At 39.8% G+C, this 19,988-nt stretch overlaps 1 protein-coding gene across 2 annotated transcripts in view; it reads right to left on the bottom strand.

Moving 5' to 3' along the window:
* The window catches only part of apba2b (amyloid beta precursor protein binding family A member 2b), a 42,563-nt gene that overhangs the window by 9,041 nt on the left and 13,534 nt on the right, over positions 1-19,988 (bottom strand). The window contains exons 2-7 of one of the 2 annotated variants that reach the window (XM_088295783.1): positions 12,828-13,318; positions 9,429-10,471; positions 6,919-7,008; positions 5,182-5,221; positions 4,609-4,754; positions 240-275 (exon numbers count right to left, since the gene is read on the bottom strand). In XM_088295783.1, coding sequence (XP_088151909.1) covers positions 240-275; positions 4,609-4,754; positions 5,182-5,221; positions 6,919-7,008; positions 9,429-10,471; positions 12,828-13,299 — 1,827 coding nt within the window. In that variant the 5' untranslated portion in view covers positions 13,300-13,318. The remainder of the gene's footprint in view (positions 1-239; positions 276-4,608; positions 4,755-5,181; positions 5,222-6,918; positions 7,009-9,428; positions 10,472-12,827; positions 13,319-19,988) is intronic. The other variant, XM_088295784.1, reaches the window with a different exon arrangement.

Raw genomic sequence — 19,988 nt, forward strand, 5'->3', positions numbered from 1 at the left:
GTCAGTGATTGGTTATTTATTTTGAAGCATGCATACTGTGCTTGACTTAAAGGAAAAAAAGACCAATAATTGATTAATCAGAAATGACCACAGAAAACATACAAGGCATTAATGTAAAGGCACTACAGATGCCTAAGACCCCCCCCCCATCGCAAAAAATAAAAAATAAATAAATAAAAAAGGTGAGAGAGGATGGAAGTGTCCAGAATGTTTTCTTTTTTGCTGCATCTATTACACACCGCTTTTTTCTTGATTTTGGCAGCCTTCTGTACCCTCTGGCAGGCGGGTGGCCAGGCAGGAGTTTGGACGAGACAAGATCAGCAGATATGGGAGCACAAAAACGGGTGGGGGGGAAGGAAATAAAAGAGGTAAATAAAGGGTAAGACAGCAACGCCCCAAACCAAAAAAACAGCTGTGCTCGTGCCTTTCTCAGAAAGTGTGTGCGTGTGTGTGTGTGTGTGTGTGTCTATCTGTAGCGGAAGCATAAGCACAGCCATTTCGGTTCTCAGATATGGATTAAAACAGCAATTACAAATTGTAATAATTGCTTTTTTCACCTATAAACACAATACTTAAAAAACATGCAAACAAAAAAATGTAAATTAATTGTAAATCTGGAAAAAAAAGAAAATCCAAATTAAAGGTTGGATTGTTTCATTATTTGTTACTTGTGTCACCTCACATCATGAAATAACAAATTTAGGAAATCACCATCAACCACACAGCTTTTTGTTGTTGTTGTTGGAGTTATACTGATCTCTCATTTTTTAAATTAAACAAGCATTTACTCTTAAATAATTAAATGCAACCATTCTTTTGTTTTTTTGGTTACTTTTACTCTTTCGTGCTAGGTTATGATGACCGTATTGGTTCCATCTACCAATAACTGGGATTAACTGTGCATGTGGACTCACATCTGAGCACAGTTACCATCAAGATGAAAGCCTTTCTTGTTTTCTCCTATTTTTGTATTTGTTTTTCATGATTTACTCTTAGGATAGCTTCTCCTCTTTGGGGAAGCTGAGCAGGGAGGAGACAGACAGCAGAAAGGAGTGAGTGAGGATAAAGCCACATAAATATTACATCAAACGGTAAGTACCATGCAGAAAGGAGCTGCATAAATAACCTACAAAGCCTTTGGTACAATTTACTCTTGATTTATTTCTTTAAGCTCAGTGTGGCACACAGTGTGGATCAGCATAAGGAAAATATACTTGTTGAAGATACAAACACAAACCCCAATTGTAGCAAAATTGTAAACACAAACACAATCCATTTATGTAACACATATAATAATGATTTGCCAATCCTTTTCAACCTGTATTCAATTGAACACACCACAAAAAAATATATTTCATGTTTAGACTGATACATTTTCTTTTTTTTAATTTTTTTTTTGCAACTATTCATTCATTTTGAATTTGATACTTGCAACACACTCCAGAAAAAAGGTACAAGAGCATGGTTACCACTGAGTTACACCACCTTCCCCCTTAACAACACCCAATATACATTTGGGAGTTGAGGGCACCAAATGTGGAAGCTTTGTTGGTACAATTCTTTCCTATTTTTGTTTGACGTACAACACCAGTTTCCCAACAATCAGGGGGCTCTGTTATTATATTTTGCACTTTGTCATAACACTCTTCCAGTACAAAGCTAAGCTGTTGTGTCACGCGCGGTCTTGTCGAAATTAAACGAAAAAATGTTGTTGGATGCCAGCTGTTGGTCCAAAACAATCATTTACGTTTCAAGCATAAATGGTGGCATCACAGATGTGCAAATTCTAACACACACACATGCCATCGCAGATGCCGGCTTTGCGCTGATTACAACCTCAATGAGTATCCGCTTTGGCCCAACGTTCATTATTTTATAAAAACAAGTTGAAATATGGACTCGTCAGACCACAGCACACTTTTCACTAATCTCAAATGAGTTAGTGACTGGAGAATTCAGTGCCGTTTGTTGATATATCGCTTTCGCATGGCATGGGACAGTTTTAATTATGTTAACTGACATTGGTTTTCTGAAATGTTCCTGACCTCAAGTGGCAATAAAATCCCCAAATTTACACAAAGATTGCAGTTTATAATGTAGTGTCGCGTCCATGCACAATTTTTTTTCCAGCGATTTCTCTGAATCTTTTGATGATATTATGGACCTTAGATCATGAACTCTTTAAATTCCTTGCAATTGTGCGAACATTTGGACTATTTGCTCCCGCAGTTGTTCACAAAATGGTGAACCTTAACCTTTCTGGGATGAGCCTTTTATAAGCGATATGACATTGACCTGTTTCCACTGAACCTGTTCACCTGTGGAATGTTCCAAACAGGTGTTTTTTTTGTTGTTGTTTTTTTTATAGCATTGTCGAACTCTGAGTCTTTTGTTGCCTCTGTCATACCTATTTGAAAGGTGGTGCAGGCATCACATTCAAAATGAAAGAATATTTGCAAACAAACAGCAACGATATTCAGATGCAACATTAAATATCTTGTCTGTATTGAAATTAATATAAAATGAAATGTTTTTGGTTCAATTTTAAACAATGCGCCAAATTGGAATTGGGGCTGTGTTGGGTTTTCTGCTAAATGTGTTAAACACATAAGGATCTATTTTCCTAGACGATGCGTGCAAAAATATGTATCTAATTTTCGTGGGGGTGCAAGGCTTGCTATGCCTGTTTGCCAAATGGGCAGATCAATCTGCGCCACACTGGGCAATCCAGCGTACTAAGGGTGTGTTCTTAAAGATACACTCGGCCGAAAGTGAGTCTGCTCGGAGCATGATTCAATCCTTTTGCAGCTGGTCTAATGCTATTTTTGTGGATTTGATCGTGGTAGAGGCAGACTGATTCTGTGCTCCGTTGCCATGTGCGTGGATGTCACCATATTCCATTCAAAAATATGGCATCATCAGTGGACATCAAAGCCTCTGAATCATTGTAGAAATCAATTACTTGAAAGCATTATTATCATCATTATTATTATTATTATTTGAATGAATGAATGAGTGTTTATAATCACTGCAGTTTTTAAATCATCCCACTAGCCGGCAAGCACCTTTGGTGGGGTGAGAGCACAAGCAATCAGGGGTGGGGACAGATAGGTCTGTGGACATATTTAAGAAGCCAGTGGTTATCACCACCTCATTCTGGACTTAATGAGGGTGCACACATACATACACTGGCTTGACTAAGAGCAATGACAATGCTCCGGTCACGCACGGATTACTGCATATTTTTCCACATGGTGATGTCTCCATTGATTGGCAGTGAAGTCATCTGTGTTCAGGCTCACAATAGCCCTTTTTTTTTTTTTAAACATGCTGGCTTGTACGTGGCTGCTGATTTACCAATATTCATACTAACACACCTTAGTGCATCTTTACACTCACATGTGCCAGTCAAGGAAGCAGAAAAGTATTACTTGCGGTCCAGCGACTATTTAGAGAAAACACCATCACGTTGATTAGGCCATTGTTCCATCCTCAACTCAACTTTATTCGTTGAGCTCTTTAAACCAACTATTGTTACATAGAAGTGCTGTGTATGAAATAAAAATGAGTCATATAAAAAAAAAAAAGACAACAAAACACACAAAAAAATAAAAAATAAAAAAACACTAAAACAATGTCAAGTTTCAAGCAAGTAAGCACAGTGTAAATAATAATAAAAACATGTTTTAAGATGAATTTTCAAAACGGACAGAGAGGGGGCTAGTGGGATATCATTCCAAAGAGAGGGCCTGGCAACAGAAAAGCTTTGACTCCGGGCCTTAGCTTAGTCCTCGGAACCTCCTGTGCGTAGTCCTGGAGGCCCTCAGAGAGGTAAAGTGGGTTGAGACCATTTAAAGATTTGAAGACAAAATAATCTTAAAATGAACTCTAAAATATACAGGGAGCCAGTGAAGACAAGTGAGAATTGTAGTTATAAAATTATGGACCAACTGGAGAAACTTGATGGAGGACTGGCTGATTCCAAAATAAAATACATTACAGTAATCCTGCCGAGATTTAATGAAGGCATGGATTACGGTTTCTAAGTGCTGTTGAGGAAGGGAAGGCTTTGATTTAGCTAGCTAAATAAAATAATTAGCTACTAAAACAGACGGGATTTTTGATTTGCATTTTTGGATGGCTTCAAGATTTGCATCTAATTTAATGAATACGTGGATTACTAAAATCATTTTTTTTTTTTTTTGCATATGCAGTGTTAACTTCACTTTAGATGCAAAAAAAGTTTTTGCGGTTCCTCGTGTTTCCTTTTTTTCCTGTGAGAGACGATTCAAATTGCCTCGCGTATTAAAAGTTGCCGACCCCTGGCCTGGGCTTTTTGTGAGTTTACTTATTTTTTATGTGTATTTTATTTACTGGTACAAGGCAAGTAGTCCAATTAAATTCCTTGGTCGAGTAATAGCAGTCACTCAGCTGCCCGTGTAAGTTTAACTGTGTCGTGGAATAATTGATCAGCAATGAAAACATGTCTGATTGACACCATCGAAACATCAGCATATCATACCTTACCTTACCATATTTTAACAAGTTCTCATTTGTGGTATGACTTATAAATTACATTTTACGCACTGTATTTTGGTATTTCAGTACCTTAACCCTGCTGACCGCCTCCTGGGCTTGCATCATGCGGATATTCTTGGACGGGTTCCTCTCAGACAGTAGCTGAGTGGAGCCCAGGTAGTTAGCCGCAAAGATGATTCCATCAATCAGATCTTCTGGCTCGCAGGGTCCTGGGACTACGCCAGGGAGAAAAGAGGAGTATTAATAGGAAGCCAACAGGAGGAGCTGACAGAGTTTGGTGTGGGTGCGGTGTGGTGAAAGAGAGCCAAGCACCACGGCGATAGAACAATAACAGATTGTGTGAGCAATGAGATGGCCACTGGCTGGGAGCTGATGGAGGCGTGATGTGTGAGGAAGCCTGGCTTGAGATGAATCTGTCTGTGGTATGTAAATGTAACAAGCCAGCCACTCTCACGATCCGAGGAAGCAGACAAGCAGCTAAGCCCCTCATTCGTCATTTGGTCTAACATCTGTCAGCAGGCAGACAAATAGCACAGAAGGAGCTCAACCAGGCTGGAGGTGGAGCTCAGTGCCTCCCAATGCACTTGATTTACCTTGAGGTCAATATAAAGCAAATAAAGAAGTACAGACAAAGGCACTTACCATCAACAAAGCTGGGGAACGATGCAACTTTTTTGGTTGTCTACAAAACAAAAACATAATACAGTGTTATAATGTCATACAATGTAATGCAGCATTAGACTTGTTTTTTTTGTGAATGAATGTGGTGGTTAGCAAGTCTGCCTTATGTCAAAGGTTCTGTTAAGATGAAATATACGTCAGCTCAACCCTGAATGGTGCGTAAAGAAAATGGATAAGTGGTACAGTAAATGAGCTTGCTACACTATGCTCATGAGCACTCAAAAGTGGCGGTAGAGAGAGTACAAATAAATAATCCTGTGGAAGATGTATATAAAGGAATGAGGTGAAACATTATCTGACTGTGACCTGTGACATGATTACTATTCCGCTTAGTCCTGCAGGAGATAACCTGCTCTCTGAAGACTACCAAGGACAAAAGCAATGTGTGGAACATGTTCAGAAAACAACTCACTGAAATACAGCTTTCACAAAATCAGGCTTGTAGCTCACTTACAAAAAATCCACCAAAGCATAAGCAGAGGATATGCTAAGGAGTAATTCCAAAATGATTCCTTTATGTAGTCACACACACGCACTATTAAGTTTTAAGTGGGCTTGACAATTTGACAAATGTGCTCAATTATTTGACAGAGGTGGGCGAATTTTGCCAGTCCGTCATTTGTCATTCGTCAGCATCCGTCATCGACAGTCCATCATTATTTCAAGCTGAACTAAAAATGTAATTGTCATTCATCATTTCATTTCATCATCGTTATTGTAACCGCGCTTCCGTCATAGCTCAATTACAGTTCGTCACTACAATTTTAGGGCTGCGAGATCTTCTTCATCTTCTTTGATGACTTACTACATCACATGTGTATCTACTATGGTAAATAACCACACTTTGTACGAAAACAAAGACATTCCATAGCATTTACAATTAATATTCATCTCTTTACTCAAATGTTCAATATATAACCAAAAGATTTATAACCAGAAAGTAGAAATCAAAGATAATAAAAGTCCATCACACAACACAAATGCTCTTCATCTCTCCATTATTCTCCACTGTATGAAAATATTTTTGGAATAACTAATTTCACTCAGATTTAACAAAACAAATAACCATATAGGTTTATACGCAAATAAATACATGTAAATAAAACACGAACAAATTGTGGATTCCTGTTGTTATGGCTTCCATTTGAAGAGTGAACAGTGTTGTTATTTGATTTAATTTAATCCCACTTGAAACCAAAAAAAGCATCAAATGGACATTTGTGGCGATAGCAATAATTCTGACACAAAAGTGATTTATTTGTGACATGCATCAATCCTCTTTAGCAGACGTCTCCATCAAATGGCAACATTGAGGTGCCATTGTCTCATTACTCCAAAACATTTCTACCTCCTTCCACCTCGATGGAATTTCTGTTGGGAGTAGCTAGCTTGTAAACAAAGGAAAGGATCGAGGAACGTGCAATTAGAGGATTGTAATGAGGAGCTGAACCCAGTGATTGTTACCCCCGGGAACAAACACACGAGACACGCGGCTTGTGTTTCCGTCAGTCGTCAGTGAACGGAAGTCTCTCAGTGATGGACTGAGAAGATCCATTTCCGGCAGTGTATAGTTTTTGATAAGTTTCCCATCATTTGTGAGCAGAACGGACGTCGGTCGGATTGACGGACCTTCTGACAGTACTGACGGATTGCCCACCTCTGGTATCAGAGACTACAACAGGCGGGTACAAATCTTACGTCAGGTACGTTGTTGTTCTCCAGGGGAACGTTCAGATCAGAGCGCTGCTGTTTTCTGGGCTGCTCTGCACCATTGTTCACCTGGCAGGTCTACAAAGACAAACAGGTGTGGAAAAAAAAATCAGAACAGGACAACTGTTGAGAAAGTACCTGGACCTGCTACGGACCTGGATGAAAAAAGGTGTACCATTCAATATATCACTGACAAACTGATAGAGAATACAAAACATTTGCCTAGAATTTGAATTGATTCCAAATAGTTTGGTTTCAAAAAGCGACTCATAATTATGCTGTCTTTCACTTGCCCTTCATTCATTTTTTTTCTCTCAGCTCGCAGCATACTTGGTTATAAGCAGGTCAGCCCAGCACACAATCACACAGGGAGAGGATTATCTTGACTCCCCGGGATACATCTATCTCGCTGTGCACAACTGCTTATTAACATTCTGCCATTACTGGCACAAATGAAGCCTCTTGCCAGTAAACCTGCTCCTCACCGGGAGGGCAGAGATGAAAAGTGGAAATATGACATTCAATAGCTATGTTGGCGAGCAAATGGAGCTGAAATTAATCAGTACATATACTGGATGGCATTAGTGCCCTTCTTTGCAAAATGAGAGCTAAAGACCAGATTAGTATTCACAGTGTTCTGTAACTCAGTTGCTCAAACAGCCCTTAATGAGATTCGTATTATTCAGTGGGATGTGATGCTAAAATCCATGTTGCACCACAAAAGTGTATATGAATAAAAACCCTGCAAAGTACACACTTCCATCAGTGATATTTCCCTCATTTGCATAATAAAGGCAACGTATAAAGAAATATGATATTTGCTTTTTCAGGAAGAACAATTTTCATGCGTGTTCATTAGGATAGAAATAAGATCATCACAGGTGCCATGTGAATGTTTTGTATTGGAATTTAGAAACCATATGCAAAATAAGATGCATTCTGTGTATCTGTGTTTGCATTGTGGACATCCTTATTTACATACTGACAATATTGCCCATTTCTCTTTTGAATGAATATGTTACTTTCCATCTGAACAATATACATATATTACGGATGTTCGATACAACTTTTTTCTAGAGCGATACTAGTCCGAATATTTGCACTTGAATACTCGCTGATACCGATACCAAGTACCGATTCCAATAGTACTTATGATACATAACATTTCAATTAACACAATGACAGATAATTGTGAACAAATATTTATCTGACTTTCCGACGCACATGAAGATTCACCGATGTGCGAAATGGCTGCAGTGTAACACCAACTACTGGCATGGATGACTTTTCAATGATAGATTATTTTTTTCTGCCTTGTGTATCGGTGGCTGTTATCTGCATCCTTCACTAATACCCAATACCTTGAAAAAAGACTCACTGTATTGGTACTCACCCATCCCTAATGTAAAAGCAAATAAATATGCATCGAGCAAATGAGAATTTGACACCAAATGAACAACACAGATAAATTTCCAATCGTAGGAAGTAGGAATTAACATTTTCTCAATTATAAATAACAACTAACAAAAAAAAATAAAAATTAAACATTATCATGAAGATTGCGTACATCTAAATTAATGCCACACATGACTACGTGCAGAACTGGGCACTTGACCCATTTCCCCGCCCCTCCGGCCGCGTTCTGGTTAGCCTTCCGGCCTTGACCATCCGGCTTTATTCATAAAAATTGTCAATATATACAGTAAGCGTGTATGTGCATGTGTGTGTGTGTGTGGTAACCAGTAATAGCTATGCATGGTTGCTAAATTGGTGTGACCCACTTCTGACTACAATGAGCACCGCACTGTGAACTTGCAAGCACATGTTCACATGGTAGAGCAGATGTGCAATTTAACAACATCAAAACTTCTATGTTCACCATCTGATTTAGAGAGAGGGGGAGCATCTGTCAAGTTCATTCGTGCGTGTGTGGAGTGAATGAATGTGCTTTATGTCTATTTATTCTCCTTTGTATGAGCAGGATGCATGGACAGGGTCAAATCAAAGAACACGGGGGAGGGAGAGGAATAGACCTATTTTCTGGGGAGAAATGAGAAACATTTCCCCTTTTACTCCCAGACTCACTCTCTCCTATTTTATTCCAAGGCAAGAGTCTTTGCCAGACTGCCATAAAAAAGATGGATTATGGATATCATTTCTGCACAACTATAGAGCATATTTGCATTGCTGTATTGCTTTTGTTGATAACTTCCTACATATTGTATGCCTTTGCCGAATCCTCAAAGTACTGTTAAATCAAAGGGCACTAAAAAATGGGTTTTTGGAAATGCCTTTTAAAGGGGTTTGTGCAAAACAAAAACAGTTGCCATCAATGTGGAAAAGTGCTTGTGCTTCAAGGTGAATATGCCGGCTCATTGTCCTTGCTTCTCCTCCAGATTCACTTAAACCAGGCGGACTGTTTTCTTATTTGTGACTGATGTGATAAACTCCAGAGGGGAAGCTTTTGCTTCGTTTAAGTATAAAGTCTCCCAGCTCACCTGCTCCTGTTGCCATCTCTGTCGATCTTCTGGGGAATGCGGTTGGATCTTGAGGCCCCTCTGGAGGTCTGGGTTGTTATGATGTACAGAAGGCAGGTTGAGGGATTTGGGTCTGCTGTCATGGCGATGGTGAGCGAGTGGGTATGTGGCTGTGTTGGGCTTGGCGTGAAGGTAGTCACCTGAGGGTGGGTCCTGCGCCAGTTCTTCTGGACTTTGATCAGTGCCACTACTTAGGCTACCCATGCTCATGCTCATCTTGATCTCAGCAACTATTTGGTCAATGTCCTCCTCCGCTTCCTCACCCGTCTCCCCTTCTACCACTAAGACCTTCCGGCCTCGGAAGGGAGAGACGTGCACAGAGTTGCCATTGTCCTCCAGGGCATAGTAGTCTCCAGTATAGCCCCTTTCATGTCTCTCATGTTCATCTCCTTCCTCGTCTCCTTCCTCATTTGGGCAGTACTCCTCACTCTCTACGTCGTCTTTGTCGTCCTCATCAGGCTGACAAGTGTGTAGGGCATCCTGCATGGCGGGTGGTTGTTGGTGGTGGTTGTGATGGTTATGGTCCAAGATTGGTTCTGGACGTCCATTGTATATCTGTTCATCTGGATCTTGCTCCACCACCTCACATCGTACCTCCCCTTCGCCTTCGGCCCACTCCTCCACTCTGTGCCTCTCACCACCACCCCACTGCTCTTCCCTGCCTGGACCTTCATCCCTCCACTCCTCGCCTCCTTCTTCATCTCCTTCCCTCCACGCCTCACTCATGCCTTCTTCCTCCTCTCTCCACTCTTCTTTGGCAGCACTTTCTTCTTCTTCATCTTCCACCCACTCCTCTTCTCTCACCTCTGCCTCCCCCTCTTCAGTCCACTCTTCAACCGCCTCCTGGCACTCAGAGTGGTCTTCACCTGGCTGCATAATACAGGCCCGCTCGTGACCGTGTTTGCAGTCTCCCTGGCTGCTGCAGTCCATACCTTCCATGTAGCTCTCATCCTCGGGACAATACCGGATGTAGTAAGTAACACCTTCATCCTCCTCTGCCAGTCCTGGAATGGTTAATGAGCACAAATAATTAGGATTTATAATCTGTAATGCATTAAAAAAATATAATTACAAATGCACTAGGTGGATTGCGCTACCAAGGATGAACATTCCTATTTAGGGCCAACAACATATCTGCAAATTTATCCAAAGAAAAAAAACATCCTGGGCAGAGCACACCTGCAAACAGCACTGTTATGTTAATTTGATAATACAGCGTTCTCCTGCTGCATCACAAGCTTTAAACAAAGTTTATAGGCAAGTCAAAGGCAGTACTGCAAGAAGAGGATGCCCCTTCCTTGTAATAGGGTACCACATGTTGTCATTTTATGATTTTTTTGTTACCCAAGATTAGAGAGAATACCTTATATTGGGCGATATAACGTTATTGTGTCGTCATGGAGATATGAACATAATAGATATCACCATCGAAATAAGGATGATAACAGTCACGTGAACTTCCCACACTTGTGTTACATGTAAATCTCATTCCAACCGACCGCATATACCTCCTTTTAAGTTTGACACACAGCTAAAGCCAGCCAATGACACTAATCTTGCAAAGGGAGGGAAGGAGCGAGAGATATGGTTGCAATCGAGAAGCTTCATGTGAGAAATCCACTTCCGGGTCAGAGTTGCGAGACAGTTATTTGCATTCAAGCCAAACAATAAGTATAAATTATGCAGGTCTATTGTGTTTTACAACATTACGTGACCATAATTATAATTTCACAAGCACAAAGCCTGCGCCGGTAAAAAAATCATTCATTTTAGTGTCAGTGAGGTTTGCTTTTCAAAATAGCCACACTTTCCTCATGATTACTCATGCCCTATTTTTGTAGCAAAGTGCGTCTTCCTTGACTAGAAGTCCTCATTTAATGCAATATTGTTTGGGGAGCCTCTTAACAATGGGTGAGTGGCCAACTTTTTTTTGTTGTTTTTTTTTCCCAGTTCAATTCAGCTTTGAAACGATTGTGCCCAGTGCGGCGGGCCTAGACACTGAAGCTACGTAATGTGTTAAGCGATATAAATGGACAAATTGCAATGGAACAACAAAACACGCAAGCACACACAAAAAAATCATCTAACATTAAAGCGCAGTTTCAGTACAGTGAATTTATCAATCTGTATTAATGTTGAAGGATGCCAGTAAGTTAAAAAGAAAAAATAAATATACTGCACTTTCGGCATAATTTGCATTGCTTTTGCTTTGGAGTAGGACGTGTCTGCAGACAGATAGTGGTAGTGGGGATGCGCTGGTGGGAGAGAATCCTGCCCCACCCGTGCACGCCCCTGGTTTAAACACTGTGGGCGGGGGTAAAACTTTAAACTTTAATGGTCTCTCTATATCAGAAATTTCCCCCTGTTGCGTGAGGTCTGGAATGTATCCCCAGAGATAAACGAGGGTTCACTGTAATAATCATGATAACTTGGATTTATGTTGCGCCCTTCAAAGGACCAAATGATGCTTGTGTACGAGGACTAAGCCGAGCCTCAGAGGGGATCGAGCCTTTTCTGTTGCCTTCCTTTTGGAATGACCTTCTATTAAATAATAGGCAAGCCCCCTCTCTGTCCATTGTTAAAACTCATCTGAAGACATTTTTAATCCTTTAACGTAAATTGAGACGGTTCACTGTTTTCTGGTGTCTACTGTATGTGTTACTATCATTAATTTGTATTTTAAATGACTGCTTTCGCTGTCATTGTTATTGAATTATTTTATGTTATACTCCATGTTGAGCGGTTTGTTCCAGCTGCCGTTGTTGTAAAAAGCGCTGTACAAATAAAGATTTCTACAATAAAACACAATACAACTTTATTTATATTGCACATTTCACAACGGCTGTTGCTGTAACAAAGCACTTTCTATCTGGTGTGATATAAATTGTATATTGTATTGTACATATTCATCAACCCCAAGCAAGAGCATAGTAGCAAACTGTAAAGCATATTTACTGGCAACAGATGAAATGTATGTAGCTCGTCAGTGATGAAAACTATGACAAAAAAAACAACAAAAAAAACACACACAACACAGGGAACCTTCTAAAGTCGCACAGTTTAGAATGTGGCCAACATGAAATAAACAGCTCAGATTAGAACTCTTAGAAGTGTTTGGAATTTTTTTGATGTTGCAATAACTGCTCTAAAGAATGACATACCTCAAAGCAGAAAATCAGGACAATTGGACTGAGAGAAGACAATAATTTAAACCAGAAGTCTTATGACACAAATTCAAAGATGCGCAATTTCAGTAGATCCCTCCAAATTATGCCAAACCTCTATGAGAACAGGCTTCATGTAGTTAAAAATCTTTTTTTTTTTTTTTTACTTGTCATAGTCACTGATGAAGTCACTCACCGTCATCATAGTCTTCCTCCTCCTCTGAAGTGTTGTTAATGTAGTCAGAGCAGGAGTCATCATCCAGGCTGTCAGCTCCATCATTAAAGTCTGCTTGGTTGTGGTTGTCTTGCTCTTGCTCATGTTCATGTTCAGCCATTGAGGGCGTTGAAGGTCTCTGCTCTTGTAATTCTTCATCTGGTTGATTGTTGTATCGCTTCAGTTCAACATCTGCATCCATATCCACTTCTGGACAGCTGGGAACCTCATCCTCACCCTTGAGAGAAGAATAATGTGCCTTACAGGTACGGGGAAGGGGTTTTGGCACATGTGATTCTTTGGGGTAGCGGGTCGGCCGCTGCCGAGGATGGATGGCTTTCAATTCACGTGATTCGGCATGATGAGCTGTGGGACAAGAGGCGGTGACTGGAGGAGCCACGCTGTGGGTCCCTGGCCTCTTTCTTTGAGCCATGTTTGGTAGTTTACAGGCCATGCATTGTTACGGTTTGCTCCTAAGCAACAAAAAGACACAGAGATGCAAAGATATGAGCAAATTCCACTTGATAAATACATGTGAGAGAATCTTTGTTGTTACAAAGAGGATGGAGAGAAGAGGGCCATGGTGAAATGAATATAATGCTAAATATACTTTTTACCATGTCAGACCTACGGAAACTGACTGTGATTTCGCAAGTGAGAGATTCTATTCAAGAAGCTTTATATGAAGGTTGTAAAGAAAAAAAACACATTAAAACGTAGTCCATGCATGCATAAAAGCATGACTCTGCACGAGCAAATGCTATTATTGTCACCAATCATTCTTCAGCTGCAGTCATATACACCCTTTAGTGTCCTGTCATCAACATACATTTGACAGCCTTCCACGTTTTTGACGCTCCAGTCGTGGGAATTAATTAGCTATGAAACAGCCAGCTCAAACAGCTTCCACTAAAACACAAATACAAAAAGTCCACAAAGTCCTCAAGCTAACCAATATCGTTTGTGGACATGACTGACTGGCTGCTGCGTAGTTCACAAAGCAGGATCAGTAATTATAGATAGAAATAAATGCAGTGGACGAAATGTGTACATGTAGACAATCAAATAACTGATTGAACAAATATTTTACTCTCACAAATTATTGCAAGCCCATTACTTGTCAAACCAAGAAAACAAACCGAATTAACCTCTTACCTGAGGTCCTGAAATGGGACGTGTGATGATAGTACAATAACAGTGGTGTGAACAACGGCCCAGTGTTACGTCCCTTCAGTGTTTCCTTGCTCCTCCCTTCCCCCCACCAGCCGCTACACAGCATGCACCTCGTTGACTCCACCCGCCCTATTTGGCTACATCTAACATCCGCTTGTTGAAGCACAGCCCCTCCTGAGCAGAGAGCAAGGATCAGTAACTATGGGTAACTGCATCTCAGGGGCGGGGAAAGATCCCCTTTGGCCTCTCTTTGTTAGATTCCAATATTGAGAAGCTCTTGGATTTCGGCATCTTTTTTCCCCATTAAGGCATGATTTGATACCCATAATCATATATAATCACTTGCAAACAAAATGTCCTCACAAATTGTGCATTTGAATAAATTAGCATTTTCAGCAGCTTTAGGACCATTAAGACACATTTGAAATGATGTTTAGTAAAACTGCCGAGTAATAATACAAGGGAACCGTTGTCACTACTCAAATTTTGTGTTCACCTGATGGTGTGTATTAGTAGTCACGTATTGTACATATTTTGAATATATCCACTGATGTTTAACAATAATTACTTTTACTCCTCTCATGTCCAATTGCTGTTTTTGTTCTTTTGTTTTAAAGCTTTTTTCAAGGGCCAGGACCTCCCCACTCCTTATTGTAGTGGAACAATCACTCCACCTACAGTATTTACATACACTGTAAATGTATCTGACTGTCACACACTTAAATGTGCTGAAATAAAGGCAGTGGTTAAAAGGTTGTTTCTTTTTTATCCGTAAAAATGCTACAAATGAATGTCACATCCACAGCCTGTCCCAACTGTCTGCTTTGAGCAGCAGCTAGGGAACAATTGAGCCAAGCTATCATCTCCACGAAACCTATTTCTGTCTGCCACCAAACGCTTTTGCTAGAGTGAGATGAAGCTTTAAATTATCATGAGACACTCCCGTTGTTTGGCAGATACATGTGAAGGGTGTGTTTATGCAAGGTTGACGAGGGGAGAAACAGTGAGAAACAGTCTGAAAGCAGCAGATGGATTAGGCATAGTGAGAGTCTCGGGAATACTAATGTCTTTGCTTGAATTCTAGCTGTGACCTCCAATCACTCAAATCAGGATTCATCGGGAAAGACTAAATCACAAATTCCGGAACTTGGCAATGGGTTCCAATGCAATGTCTTGATTATGTAGAAAGTGACCAGTTAAAATTAAAATCTCAGATAAAAGCTTGCCAAAGGGTGTTTTATTTTGTTTCAACAATGACCAAACAGAATTACAATATGAAGATTCTACTCAGTTCCATCAAAGCTTTGAGTGTATGTGTAAAATGAGCTCCATGTTAGTGTTTGTCCACAAGTTACAAACTATGGGGTGTGTAGACAGTTCAACTCAAAATAAAAACAAGATAACGATAAGAGTAAAAATGCAAATTTTAAAGAACACGTCATTGAGTTTTTGAAAGCACAGCTTTATCACCCCATGCAAACACTTGAAGCTGTTAATGTGGCTGACATTGGACGCATGCAAGTTTGGCAACATCCTAGTAATTTATTCACGACGGAGCCAAATGGTTGTTGCATGAGGGGCATTCAAGATTATTAGCATGAAGACACATTTTCCAACACAGCGTATATTTGCTGTGAGCATGCAGCGGTAATATATTTCTTAAGTCATATCCTCAACGAATACACTGAGTATGCCATTTACTGGCCAGTCTAGTACTCACACATTTTCACTATAATGCTGTTGTAACTCATGCAGAATGTGGTTTGGCATTTTCTGAAATAAGCAGGGAAATCACTGAAAAAGCTATTGCTTGGAGGGCAGCATATGTCGGTCTAAAACTAAATGTACGAAATGTACTTTTCTGTATTCATGGTTGCTTCACAGATGCTTGATTTACCCATGCCATGGGCATGTCCCCCCCCAATAACATCACAGATGCTGGCTTCTAAACTTTGCACTGTTAATCCAAATGGTCGACGTTAATGATTTCCCAAAACAATTTGAAATGTGGACTAGTCAGACCATAGCATACTTTTCCACTTTGCGTCTGTTTATCTCAGATGAGCTTGGGATATGAGAAGCCAGCCCTTTTTCCTTCTTCCTTGTTTCAAATGATAAACTCATCAACAAGCTCTTCAAAATAATCTTTGGTAAATGGCTTTTCCACGTATTAAGGCACTCAAAGCACAGTGATTCGCAATCACATAATGATGCCGCAGCTTCAGGAGGAACTGAGGGTTCAATATCTTGCACTGGGCACTTTGACATGTTCACAAGGGCCGGCCGGGATCAAACCTACAACCTCTGGGTCGGGAGAGGACCACGCTAACACTGAGCAATGCCATCCCAGAAGCTTGATAACAATTGGATGTGCATATTCACCCCCAATACACGTGAAACGTGTGGCGCGTGTTTCAGTCAGTTGTGTCATCAGTGAAACAGGAGTGTGTCAGTGACGGACTGAGAAGGTCCGTCGGTAATGATTCGGACCCAGTTTGTGATGATTCCAGTGTCAGACAAAACCTCACTTTCGTCAATGCTTAGTCTGTCAGTTTTTCAAAGTTTTTCGTCATTCCCCTTTGTCATCATTTAACATTTGTCAGCAAAAAGGGCCTTCGTGAGTGACGGATTGACGGACCTTCCATTTGTATTGACGGAATGGCCCCACGCTGATTTTTATTATACGCTGATTTTACGCAACATTGGAATTTCGGTTTGTACATGATAACTGTACTGAAACAGCAACAAAGCTCATGTTGTGAGACTTGAACAATACTGTAGGTGTAAGATGGGCACAAATACACAGCCCAAGTAATTTGTGAAAACACAATGTAGTAATGTCAAGAAGAACCCAATTGGTCCGTGTTATATATGAGTAGACCATTCAGAGCTCTTTGGGCTTTAACATAAATGTAAATGATTCACACCATAACCACACTTATAATTGTAATCCTCTGCAGGTTTTCAGCGGGGGGAATGCTAGTTGATGTTTTTCTCTCAGACTTTTTGTCTTTCTCTGTAAAAATATTCGAACTGATAGTAATTGATTAGTTTAGCTTAGAAATGCAGGAAAATACACATCAATATTGCTAGATTTTTTATGTACTTTCATTGCAACATTTTCATCACACGGGTATGTCCATGTTGGATCAAACGTGACATAACGTGCACCATTTACTCCTGGAAAATTAAAAAAAAAATAAAATTCCTTGTACACTGAGAATAGGATCAGAAACAGACTATGTTTGAAAAGGAGTTTCTCCTCAACAGACTCATTGAGATTCAGCATTTGTTCTCCTTAAAGCCTCCCACTCACTTTAAGACAACAACAAGGAAGCGTTGTGGGAGACAGGAAGAGAGGAAGGCAGAGTTGGTTCGCAGCGCGAATGGCACAGGACCACAGAAACCCATTGCACACTCCCCTCTCATTGTGCCTGCCAACGTCCATCTTGCCATCTCAAGCACAACTACACCCCTGACCGTTTCCACAGCAACTCCTGTTTTTTTTTTGTTTTTTTTTCTTGTTTCAGTCTCTCAGAGAAGGTTCTAAGCCAATTATCAAAAAGACCCTTCCAATGAATAAACATTTTCCATTCAAATAGAGTGATTGTGTCGATGGAAACTATTTTCGTAAGTTTGGACACTTGCAATTCCAACTATGAAGAGTAAACTTCTCTCCTTTGTATGTGTATAGTTGCCCAGGATCATGGACACAACACGTTCAATTTAAAGTGACAAAAGCAGCCTGAACACAAATCTTTATGGGTTCAAATTGAATCCCTTGAGAGGAAACCCAACATGGACAAAACTAAAATCCAAACAGAGTGATAATCAAAACACAGCCTCTGTTATGTTATTATTATTTTTTTTAGCTCGTTGTTATAAACACACAAAATGAACAGCTGAGGATTTGATACCCACAAGGTTAGACTGACCTGTGAATTGTGACGAAAATGTTCATGGTTCAAATTAGAATCACAGAATGCTACATTAAGTCTCACAGATGTTTTTCAAAATATTTTACCAAGATCTCTCTAAAATCTGTCCATCGGCTGGTTTGTAATCCTCATTCAGTGTGATCTTTTATTCAAGACTAGTTACTTATTCACGGCCTTCACCTTCCGTACCTCACTCAGCTCTTTTTAATCTTGTATAAGGGCATGGCACCAACTCCAAACTGCTGAGACCGGTAACCTCTGGTTAATGACCAGAGGTAAAAAAACATGTGGCCATTGCCTCATAATTTGCGTTTGACAGGACAATACAAAAAACTCAATTCCATAAAAGTATATCATACCACAGCAAGAACCAGATTGCATCGCTCAGTCTTAAAAGTTGACAGAATCTCATGAAATCCGCGAAGAATATTCATCGGATTTGAAGGAGACAGCGATAGTATCGAAAGCCCAGGTGTCAAACTCTGGCCCGCAGTGTAATTATATTTGGCGATACCAAATATACCCTTTTACGTTCTATATGATAACAGTAATATTCAAAATGATCATATTTATTTTTAAAAACTAAACATTATATTGCATTAAGAAAACCAGTTATCATAAAAAAATTCAATAAAAAAAAAATCTGCATTTATATTGTTTATAAAAAATTAAATGCTGGCCTGCGGCTTTGTTCAAGTTTGACTTTTCGGCCCACTGTGTATTTGAGTTTGACACCCCTGATCTTTGCGCAAAAGGCAAAAACCTCAAAGTGTAGTTGAGAGTTAGAGGTAAACTCTGTTATGCTAATGTGGATTGGAGATAGGATCCTGCAATAAGTTTTGGGTTCGGGCACTCACTTACACAGCCCCTCTGATAAATCCGAAGGTAAAATATATTCATCAGTTTCGATTCACACAATTCAAATTTTCCAGTTATCAATCAAGTACAACCGAGACTAGAGAAAATTCAAACCACAATAACAGGTTCTCCCTGGCTTCTCATGTTTGCCTCTCATAAACACAATTAGGTGATCATTTGAGTCCTCTATCACAACAATGGGACTCTCCAATGAAACCTGTGCATGTCTACCCATCCTCAGATGGAGCATGAATACAAGTAATGTTTTTGTTTGTGTGCCTATCACCACTGGCCAGATGACACGCAGAGGAGTAATTGTGCAGACAGTGACTGCTCAGGCACCGAGAGGAGCAACACAATACAAATGGCAGACGGACACAAAGAGGCTGGGTGTTGTTTATCAGTCCTGTCCAATGCTGTTGACATTTTCCTTATCTGGAAGTGTGTGTATGTATCTGGGCGATTATGGTTAGAATAAAACATTTTTTTATTTTTATTGAAATTAGGATAAATAAAAATAACAATTCATTGATTTCAAAATGCATTAAGTAATTACTACCAAAACTCAACAACTCCAAACTACCATCATACCCTCATGACGATTCAGCCCTGCACATTGAACATTTTATTCTCGCACACTATATGTGGAAATGTGTGTTGGTACAACAATAAAAATTCAATGAATACCTAAAATAAATTAGTAACAAAGGTAAAGAAGAATATATTTGACCTCTTTGGGGGAGTGTGGTGTCGGGTATGCATGGAGTACTCATTTACACAATAAGAAGAGTGGAATAAGGATGTTATGATTAAGTAAATATGATTAATATGACACATTATTCTCAGATTCTAAAGAAAATGTAAAATTTGGGTAATGTTATATAACCAGTCTGGATCTGTTCCGACAGTGTATTTGTGAATATTCATCATTTGAAGAAATGCCACTCCAGAAAGGCAACTTTGTTTTTCTCCGATTATAATGTATATAAGATGAGCGTGAGAGGCCAAAATCAAAATCACACTTTTCGATTAATGCCCCCAGACCTTTAATATATATATTTATATATATATATTTATATATATACACATCTATTATGAATTTAGATCTGCTTGACAGTGTGATAATATCTACCAAAGTATCTTGCTGTTGCATCCCAATGCTCTGCAAGTGAGC

This window comes from Idiotropiscis lumnitzeri, chromosome 5, assembly GCF_059441095.1.
Source record: "Idiotropiscis lumnitzeri isolate Australia: NSW breed Sydney's pygmy pipehorse chromosome 5, RoL_Ilum_1.0, whole genome shotgun sequence".
Classification (NCBI taxonomy): Eukaryota; Metazoa; Chordata; class Actinopteri; order Syngnathiformes; family Syngnathidae; genus Idiotropiscis; species Idiotropiscis lumnitzeri.